This window comes from Microchirus variegatus (assembly GCF_963457635.1).
Source record: "Microchirus variegatus genome assembly, chromosome: 3".
NCBI classification, from domain to species: Eukaryota; Metazoa; Chordata; class Actinopteri; order Pleuronectiformes; family Soleidae; genus Microchirus; species Microchirus variegatus.
This window is the reverse complement of record NC_139804.1, coordinates 20,951,626-20,962,400: the sequence shown is the minus strand read 5'-3', so window position 1 is coordinate 20,962,400 and position 10,775 is coordinate 20,951,626. Positions and strand designations below refer to the sequence as shown.

General features: G+C 40.4%; 1 protein-coding gene across 1 annotated transcript; it reads right to left on the bottom strand.

Annotated features, from left to right (window-relative positions):
- Positions 1 to 826: 826 nt before the first annotated feature.
- gal3st2 (galactose-3-O-sulfotransferase 2) lies at positions 827 to 8,806 on the bottom strand (the record flags this gene model as incomplete). Its single annotated transcript, XM_083886881.1, has 5 exons — positions 827 to 1,813; positions 2,618 to 2,893; positions 3,170 to 3,230; positions 4,691 to 4,795; positions 8,757 to 8,806. The coding sequence occupies 5 exons, from the start codon at positions 8,804 to 8,806 to the stop codon at positions 827 to 829; spliced, it is 1,479 nt and encodes a 492-aa protein (XP_083743007.1).
- Positions 8,807 to 10,775: the final 1,969 nt, after the last annotated feature.

Below are 10,775 nucleotides of genomic sequence, written 5' to 3'. Positions count from 1 at the left end.
AAACACGATGAAAACCTAATCTATGCAACTGCAGACGGAGCATTTTGATGCTGACCGCGTACAGTCTTCCAAATCTCAACTCATTAAATGAGACACCACAGACAGAAAGATGCACATAACATTAAAAAAAAACCTTCTCAAACAGATAAGGCTCTTCCAAATATCTTTAAAGAATATTAAATATGCAAGCTAATTTACACTCTTTCCAGGGTATAATTAAAGAAGTACAGTTGTGTGTGTTTAGTGCAGAGTTGGACTAAGGATGTCGATAGTATAACTTTAAAGGCTGCTGGGGGGGCATAAAATATACATTGATTCATTTCTGAAACAGCTATACTTCTTTAAAAAGGCACCAACATCATCAATAAGGTCAATCATATTCTAGGTTTTAAATTATACTTTATAGAAATGTAGCATTAGATGGACCAGCTGCTCTCATACACTCTTAGAAATAAAAGTGCTAAGTAGAACCACATAAGGTTCTTCGGCTTGTCCTTATAGGAGAACCCTTTTTGGCTCCAGGTAGAACCTTTTTATAAAGGGTCCACCTGGAACCCTTTCGGAGGGTTCCACCAAGAACCCTTTTAAAACCATTTATTCAGGAAAGCGGTTTTAAAGGGTTCTCTGGTTCAAAATGGTTCTTACTGAACCATGAGTGTTACCAAGAACCCTTGAAAAATCCTTTCTTCGGGAAAGGGTTTTTCAGAAGCAAATGGTTCCAGGTAGAACCTCAGCCCTTGTAGAAGAGACCTTTTAGAACCCTTATTTCTAAGAGTGTACCTGATATTATTAACAGAGATCATCATTTAAAGACAATTACCATCCATCATGATCTTTCTCTGTTGTTAGCTTCTGACAAGGCACTTGTAAAGGCCTTTAAGTTCTTGATATTTGAGAATCTGTGTCTTATAAAGCGTCTCTGATAGGGGTCTCTGTTCCAGCCCAATCCCGTTGTGTCAGTTCTGTCCGGATGTGGACGCTGTGAACGAACTACCTTCGATGACCGTCTTAGCCTAGCAGCGATCTCAGGGAACTGCTGTGTGTACAAACGTTCTGTGTACTGAAGTTCAGGAGTAATTAGTCTCTCACATTTTGTTCTGGTTTGTCTGTCGATGTGTGGGTTTACATTATAGCCCTGAATAACAGCTGCTCCATACTGAAATGGCCTCAGCCCAGCATCTTTTATCTGGGACGGGTCTACTGCCTTTCCATCTTTTAAGCAGGTGTTTGCCAGGTTGTTCCGTAGCTCTCTCAACTGAGATACTTCCCTCACCATTTGCTCTTCACCAACCAGGCTGTTCACTTTGTGCCAGAAAGTAGTGTTAAAGTGCAGGTAAATCCTCCAATCCAGAGCATTCCAATTCCTGATTTTCTCTGCTGTTTTTGCCGAAAGAGGCCGACGAGTTCGTTCATTGCGACTGTTGAGCTTAAAGGAAACCACGTCATCCAGGGACCAGCAGAGGACATGCCTTAGCAAGATCATTGACTCGTCAAAGTAGTCCGAAATAAGAATAAGGTGGAATTCTCGTTCAATGGCAGCAATAACCATCTTGGCTCTGTCCTCCAGGTCTACAGCATCAGCTGTAATGTTGTTGTCAAAACCAAAGTCAAATGCTAGGACATTGTGAGCATAGTGGTTATTGATTACTGAGGCGTTGTAGCTTTTCCAGCTGTTTTCGAGGAAGTCATCCAGGTGGTTCATCTTATGAAAAGCTTGAATGCTCTTGTAGTAAATGAAGATGGACTCCATCATGGACACAGGATTTCTCAGGATGGAAAAGTAGAAGGAATCCTCAGGCATCACTTTTGCCACCTGTGACATAAGAAAATATTTATTTTAGGGATCACATCCAGAAGAGGACTCATCTACGATGATGCAGTGTGCACATTAATAGTTTTCAACGACTTGTAAGTGGACAACAAGGTGTTATAACAATGCCCAACAGCATGGATCTACTATTATTATCTATTATGCCTTAATGTTGGGCTTGTAAATGGAATAGTCTATCATTTCCCCTTTTCCCTTTTATCGACGACCATCTGTATAGAGATTATTTACAGATCCCCATTTCCTCTGGAGATTATTTTGAACCCACACAGCAAATGCAGTTCTACCTGACCCACACATGGCCCTGATGATGATCTCAGACTACAGGAATGTCGGCAGATTTGACCCATATTTGCCCCCCTTACCCCCACCCCCACCGCCAAGGAATTGGAGAATGGTTTGACTGAGCCATTCTTCCAAAACTGCCCACACAACTGTTGTGGCTGCCTCAATAACCGTCAAACATATTTGACATTTAGGATTGAAATTCAGAATTGCAGTGGCACTTTTGAGGTGGGCAGCTGAGTTGGAGGAAAGGCTTTCCAGCATGTGACAAGATATAAGATAAGATAAACTGACTTTGTTTTGCTTCTCTTTTTTTATGATTAGAGATTATCTGTGAAGATTCCCCTCTGGTGCGTGAAGCAACCAGATCTTTCAGAACTTTAAATCTCCTGTAGTCTGAGGCCAGTATTAAGGGCTCTTGCGATTTATCCACATATTCAAATTCCACATGTAAAACAAACTTTAAATTGGGCAGGACAACACAACTTTAGTGACAAAGCTCACCTCTGATTGTTTAAACCTCATGTGATTACACATGATGTGAAACTCCCTCACACTTCTGCTGCTGACACCTTCCACAAAATGGGAGGCGAAGAAGAACGGGTAAAACAACTGGCTATGTTTGTTCAAAGGGAGGGCGAAGGTCAAATTCCTGCTTTCACCATACCGATACAAGATGTTTAGGATGGTGCTGCTGGCTGTTTTGTGTGTCTTCAGGAAAACGATGTGAGACTTAGGTTGGCAGGTTGCTTGTGCATGGGCTGCGCTGTGGAGGTGATCCTTGAAAAAAGCGAATGGAGTGGGAGTGTTGGGAAGGCTTTTGTCTCCGTGTGTTGTTAAACCTTCTCTAGTACTGTGGAGGGCCAAAGAACCTGGAGGCCCAATATCAGGTTTGTACCCATGTTTTGGCAGAGGTGGCTTTCCAGGTGACACTTTTCTTGAAGCAAAGCTCTCAGTATTATCCCCATGTCTCCACAGAATATTTTCAGATGGCTTTTCGTGGCCCCCATTCTGATGATGAAGATCTGAAAGCCTGTCACTCTGCACTGATCTCACGTCTTGCTGGTCTTTGTTGACAGTGAATCTCAGATGTGACAGCCCCGTTGACTTGTCACTCCTACAAGACAACATAAACACAGTCAGTACGATGCAAAATTCCCATGGCACGTAGCATGTCTGCATCATGAAACTTCTTGATTTTCATTTGGGCTCCACATTATGAGATTTGAGCAGTAATGTAATACAGGGACACACTTTAGTAGAGTCTCAAACTACAAAATGCCCTTGAAATATCTGACATTGCCCATGAAATTCACCTGACGGGAGCTTTGGATGCATAAGAAGCTCACACAACTCCCAACCCTGTAATCTTATAAAGGTTTTATAGGATTAAAGACTAGGAAACATTTTACAGATTATGGGAATTATTTTTAAAAAATATTAGTTTAAAGCATTACTGCATAATTCTTAAATATAAACATAATATTATGTAACATAAAAATTATGTCTTTTACATTTAAATAATTGTCATAGAAAGCTGATTAAGCCTATCATCTCTGTATTTCTCATAGCAGTGTTATGCCCACCTTAGCACTGCTGGTGTATACACACAAATGCTCAATCAGGTCTGATAGTATTGTTTGGCAGAACTTAAATCCGTAAATTTACAATTTACATTTCATTCAAATTGGTGATGAAAAGGTATTTAACATGATTTACACTACAACAGTACCCTGATAGGAGAAATAAGGTGTTATATAATATTATATTTGATTAAATGAAACATATCTCACATAGAATAAAAAAAGGTTAATTTCCTACCCTGCTTCTCTACTACACAATAGCTCTACCTTACTAGTCAGCTGTTTTACATCTCAAGTTTTATCCTCAATGTACAACACAAAACTGATCTTCCCTCCACTTGACAAACCCAGGCATAATGAACCACACACACACACGTGAGGGGTGCATAAGCAGAAAGTTGAGCTCTCCTTCAGATACAATCACTTGCTGCAGCCACAAGAGGGCATTAAATTACAAAATTTACACCTGAAAGCCTGCTAATCCTGCTCGACCCAGCACATCACAAAGTTTATATATCAACTATGATCCTGCACCAATCAACAAATATGATGAAGTTTATGTGTTATACAAGGTTCACAGACTGGTCCAAGGATCACATAAAGAAAGAATATGAGAAGAATTTGAATCATGTTTCTTTGTTACTGTTATTTTAAACTGAATGAGCCTGAACTGAAAAATGTTAATTTTATTTTGAATGACTTATTATTGCCTACAGCACCTTTATATTTGGCTAGAGGGTCAAGGCCCACAGGTCTATGTCTATTAGTCTGTGTTTACAGAATTGACATTCTTGCACCATAAGCTGTCAGTTCAAATATAAGAAATTTGGTAAAAATCCTTCGGCTAAAAACATACTGCTAAATCACCAATTTAACTGCACTTTGGGTCAAACTCTATGAGCAAGCCTTTCTGAGTTTAATAATTAGGTGACTTCATTAGGTGACAATGTAGTCACGTTATACATGGCTTTGTATTGTTTTAGAGAGAGTTTACCTGGCCTGGCGGGCGACAAGGGTCTGAATGGTAATACAGACCACAAGCAGGATGAGCAGTATCCACAGAGAATGACGCCGGTTGCAAAGCCATCTCCTTACAAACCTGCAGAGAACACAACACAACACAGTTAAAGGAGAGCCTCCCTGTGTCAGTAAAAGTAGAGATAACAGACCGTAGAAAAACAACAAGCACGTGCAACGAACATATCTTCAGGGGCCTGAAATATTTCGAAACAAAAATGTTATCATGTGACCGCAGCTAAAGATGGATGGTAACCCCATTCATAGTGATGACAGAACTCCCAGCAGCCTTTTGCAATCACAGCTCTTCCTGGGCCTCACGCTGCCTGTGGGTGAAACGATGATATATCAAACTAAAACGGAATGAACTTTCCATTTCAACTGACTCACTGAAAACTACCGTCACCATTCACAGTGTCTCGCCAACAAATACTCCCCTAATCACTACAATTTAAAACTGTCTGCCTTCTCGCTCTGCCAGTGACTATAATAAACTCCATTCACTGTTTATTTTGACATTTTCTTTCCTTTTCTATATCTTTTCCATTTAGCCTTTATTCATTGTGGATGTAATGGAAAGACTATGGCAGGAATAATATGGCCATAACAACCACTGTATGGTTTAGATGATAGAAAGTGTATGGTTATGCTTTATAAACAAACAATAAAATGAAAGAAGTGATTCATCCACCCAAGTAACACATCCAAAGAGGAATCAAATTTATAGAAAGTTCTATAGCGTTCAGTCATGACGACATGGGAAACAACAGCTGACACAATCTCACCACTAGGTCTAGTATACTGCTTTAATTACATTGCTTTTCTGGGGCTTCATCACAAAGTCCTAATCCACTGATCAAATTAAGGTGCTGACAAAGACCACGCTAATTATCACAGTGATTTAATAAGGAAGCAGCTGAGCCCATGACCATTGGCTTCATCAGCCTCTGCTGGGTTGATGTTTTAGCAGAGTCAGAGATCGCTATAAATATAACTTAGCAACAAGCCACAGCTCAACCACAACTCCAGATGGAAATGAAATTAGACCTGTGGTTAGCTTTGGCACAGAAGGTGGAGTTGGTTGTTCCCTAACCGTGGTTCATGCCAAAGTGTCCTTGGGCATGATACTGAATCCCAAAATGTCTATGTCCCAGCATACAGAGAAACACTGTGTCCATAATGGAAAAACAAAAGCACCTTTTTTTTCAGACTTTTTCAGAGGTATCATTTGCTCATTTCTACTACCATGAAATGAGCAAATGCCCACTGAAATGGAGCCAAAACCTACAGGAAGCCACACTCAGAATGTAGTCGTTAGGATTGTCCACTTTAAGGGGCAAAATGAAAGTCCCAAAAACTGTTCTTCCGACACAGTGTCAGAGGATACTGCAGTTTTTTTTTTACTTCCAGAGAAGATGCACACTGATGAGTTAACTCGAGCAAGGCTCTAGTCTTTGCTGTGTCAGTCACTTCCCTGTTTGGTCTGACGTGGCTGCGCTTGATAAAATTCTTTCTTTGGTATGCTTCTGTAAGGTTTCTGTTGGAGGGGTACAACCCGGCTCTTAGGTAGCAACAAAAATGGTCATGGAGACAAGGTCTAGTGCAAAAAATAACAATCAGTTCAGTTGATGTAGGCAGGTATGGATGTGTGAGTGTGAGTGTGTATGGATGCATAAAGCAAAACCAAAACAGACAGCTGCACTGAGGCTCACGCTCATGTTGTGTGAGAGTGAGATGAACGGGGGAAAAAGTTTTGAAAACCATGTGGTGCAGTTGTCCAGGTGTAGCTCATCGCCTCAATGATGACCCCGCCTCCCTAAGCCTGAGGGGGAGGCCAGCAAATGAGCACTCCTAATGATAGGGAGGGATCGTCACACTCCCCCCTCATAAGAAAAGGATTCCAAACAGGAACACTAACAACAGCTAGTTAAGAGAAATTAATTTCTTATTTCTAACTTTATTTGCACATTTAATAACATCATTTACAATACTCGTTTTATATATACTATCATATAAAGGGAAAAGAAAGAACCATACTGAGTTATAACCTCAGCATAGCCAACCAGCCCCTGAGCCCCAACAACTCAACACTCAGCATTTTTAGGGCCTGAAGAAGCAATTTAAGAGTGACACAAATTATTTGGTAGACCAGAGAGGGTCACACATTAGCCAGAAAATATACAGCATTTATGAGCAAGGAGCTCTTGACAAGACATCATCATCATTATCAGAGACTTTGATGTGTCTAAACAATATGACTATAAATATAAAATCCAACACATCAGCCTGTGATTTGGACAATGAACTGAGTATTCTGTAATGCCCAGATAAGTGCAAGGGTCTCTCTCTCAATGACCAAATCATTCAACTGAAAAGAGTTCCACATCGCTTGCATCCACGCGCAACTTAAAAGGTTGATCCATGAGCTTTGAGAACAGGAGACGAACACAGGCCACATTTAATGTTGTCAAAAGCCTACAGTACTGACAAGAGACTGACCAGACAAAACAAACGTGTAGAAGGGAACAAATTTCCCTTCAACAGATCAGTCAGGGGAGCTAAAATTCTACGGTATTTTAGCTACGGTAGTACATGACTAAACCAAGAAACCGCTGGAGTTGGAACAGGGTATTCCGCAACTGCATGCACTTTGGCTTGGACAGCACGCACTCTCCCTTGTCCTACTCGCTTCACATGGTAGGCGACATCAGCTCACGTCACACAACACCCGGCTTCGTTCACAGAAGATGAAACTCCGCTCACAAGGCCCCTTTAACTGCGCCACAGAATATACAATCCAAAAACCGACAAAATTGGGAGAGGAGACAATATGCATCAGTGTATGTATGGATGCAATAAAACAAAAACATAACAGACAGCCACGCTGAGGTTGTACTATTCCAGGTTAATATGTATGAATGTGTAAATTAGTGGACCTAAGGGAAACATTAATCAAATAGGGGCAGGCCCAGGATGGAACCCTGTGGTACAACTCAGGCCAGAGCAGCATTATCATACCTCAATAGACAAGGGAACACAGAGAAACTCCTCTCTGAGACAAAGCAGGAGGACACTAACCCACTATGTAAGCTTTTAAGTCATGTGATTTACAAAATCAAAGGCATGCACTCAGATCCAGTAGCATCACATTGAAACACTCACCCACATCAGAGGATATTATGTCCTATTCTCAAGTGAAATATGAGAGAATGCTGGAAAAAAAAGTGACTGTGACCGCAGTCGATTAAATGGAATGTGTTCATGGAGGCATGTGAAAGAAACCAGACTTCAATGTTTCAAATCTGCAACAATGCCATTCGCTGTTTAGCAGTGTTTTTTTTTCAAAATAAAAATATTTCTAAACAAAAGACAGATTGGACAAGGGTGAGTAGTTGTCTGAAACAGATGGATCAATGTCTGCTTTTAAAGAAAATTGAACAGATGCATGTTTGAGCAGCTTCGGCTGTGGGGGGAAAAGAGGATGTCCACTAACGGTTGGTGGTTTAAATGCTAGCTTCAATGTGTGACAAAACATCCCTGGGCATCCACAAAGAGATCCACAAATTGGCTGTGACAGTGCAAATGTGTGAATGGCGGAATACGACTGTAGTGTAAAATGTTTGAGGGGTTATGAAGACAAAAAAAAGAGCTAAATGAATTCACTCCATGTCAAATAAAGTGGAACACAATCAGATAACAGGGAGCTGTTAACATACAACAGAGAGCAGGCCTCTTGGGAACGTTGAAGCATGGATAAAATATCAGTAAAAAGCTAATCGAGGTGGGGATTATGGTTTCCAGTTTCTAATCAATGTCTGGTTGCTGCCACCTCCCCGTTTCTCTCCCTCACCCAGAAACTCCCACTTTGTGTAGCTGTTTTCATTTTGGCGCACTCAAATGTCATTCGTCATTCCTAAGAAAAGAGGTGAGAAGGCGGCAGTGGCTTTAAACTCGTTGTCCCATGCACCTTATTCACCAGACCTGTTTCCCAAACTGTAATCCAACTTAAGTGGTCACGATCTTCGGAGCAGTGATCAAGTTACCATCCTGTTGAGGAGTATCCGAGGATCATAATGTGACCTCCTTTCAACATGAGTTGAAAAATAATGAAAGAATGATGTTTATCCTGTGATGTTTTCTGAGTGAGGCCAATAACTTCATGAAGTTCTACCCTCATACACGATGTTTGACTTTTCAGATCCATAACTGGTTGTTAACCTCTCACACATTAGTGAATAACATCATTTACTATTCACTCCCTAAACTGCTGCCCTCTTATTTTTCCACTTACATGTCTCAAGATACACTGCAGCCAAAACCTTGACTCCAAAAGGATTTTCACTTTCTCCATCCATCAGTCTGCACTGAAATATGAGGGGGGGAGGGGTTGTTTTCAAACTCCTGGAACATGCTGCTGTAGGGACTGAAGATGTAGAGCTTATTTCACTTTAGTCATTTTTAAAATTACTTTTATGTTTTAAGGAGAGACTGGTAATTTAGGTATTTAATTAATTAAGTTTAAAACTATTTTACATGTATTACTTATGATACTGCATTAATGTCCTGTGTGTGTGTGTGTGTCTCTGCAGCAGAACCAGGGAATGAGCTGAGAAAATGAGAGGCACACTAGCATCTGGACTGGAAGTGTATGTGAAACATCTGTATACTTTTTGTGAATGAATAAATCCACAAATTCACATCTTTGACAGGTGCCTCACTCATTACAGCACATAATTCTTGGGTCCGCTTTTTTTAATATTGTTGTTATTGTCATCCTCTCTTGAAAACAAGACCCTTGAGACGCAATGACATCACCTGCATGAATAAAAGTTAAATAAACGAATAAATAAATAAAAAGATCCCCAGCTGCATCTTACAAACTGACGTTTCTTTTATTGCCTGTTTGATGAGCTTCCTCTCCCTGGTGATAAACTGAACTGAAACCTATTTTGTTTAGTTTTAAACATATTCTGCACATAGCTTCCTGCACTTTTTATAACAATAATAAGAAGAAGAAGCATTATTATGTTTTATTTCTTCACCAGGGATCTCAAAAACTGATCACTGGAAATGGAAAGAACAGGAAAGCATTGCTCACTACAGCTTAATTCTTTTTAATTTTAGCTGATGCCTCAGCATTTCCTTCTTCCAGATCACGGGAATAACAGGACACAAACACTGGTCTTCAATATAAACTCCACCCTACACCACATCTGATAGCAATTAGACCATCAAGCTTTACTACTATGGTGAGAACAGAGGCTCCATCAGCTGCAACAAGAGATCAGCTGTGGAAAAAAAGCTACAACCAGACACATAACAGCGAAAAAGACAAATTATTAAGTGACATAAAAAAAAAAAAATTTCCTAATGTATTTTCAAAACTGTTCTCCAAAGTAGAATCTGGAATAAATAATATACAACCGTTTCTAAAAAAGTAGGTGATATAGCAAAACTGGGTGTAATCATGCTCCAGAAAGAGCACAGGGATCTGTGGTTCAGCGAATATTATTAAGGAATGTGTCGACTCAACAAGTTGATTCTCGTGTGACATACTGTCTGTAACGTTAAACTGCAAAAACACCATATAGTTTCGGCCTGCTTGAGGCAGGCAGAGTGCAATAAAGGGGGGGAGAAGCCCCAGGTAACCCCAGGCAACAGCACACATCTGGAGCCCAGGCTGCCCCTCCTCCACACCTCTGTCTGCACCTCTCAAGAAACACATGAACTTTTACCCTGTGTTCAAGTGAAAAGGTAGATCCAGGTAGGCAAATCTGTCTTTGCATAGAATTCCAGACATCTCTTTGCCAGTAGTGGGCTGGAACTCACAGTCAAATCTTAGAGTGAGCACACATGAGCGTGGACTGATATGTGCAGCTACAAGTCTGTCCCTGATTAAGATATGCATCAAAAATGTACGTCCGCTTTTAAGGGAATCTCTTAAAATGTGAATTAAGACTTGGACAAAATAAACACACAATGTGACATTGGATTATTAGAAAGGATAATTCACTGTTTACTTTACAAACTGGTATAACTGGTATAAGTAAATGTAGTATCAT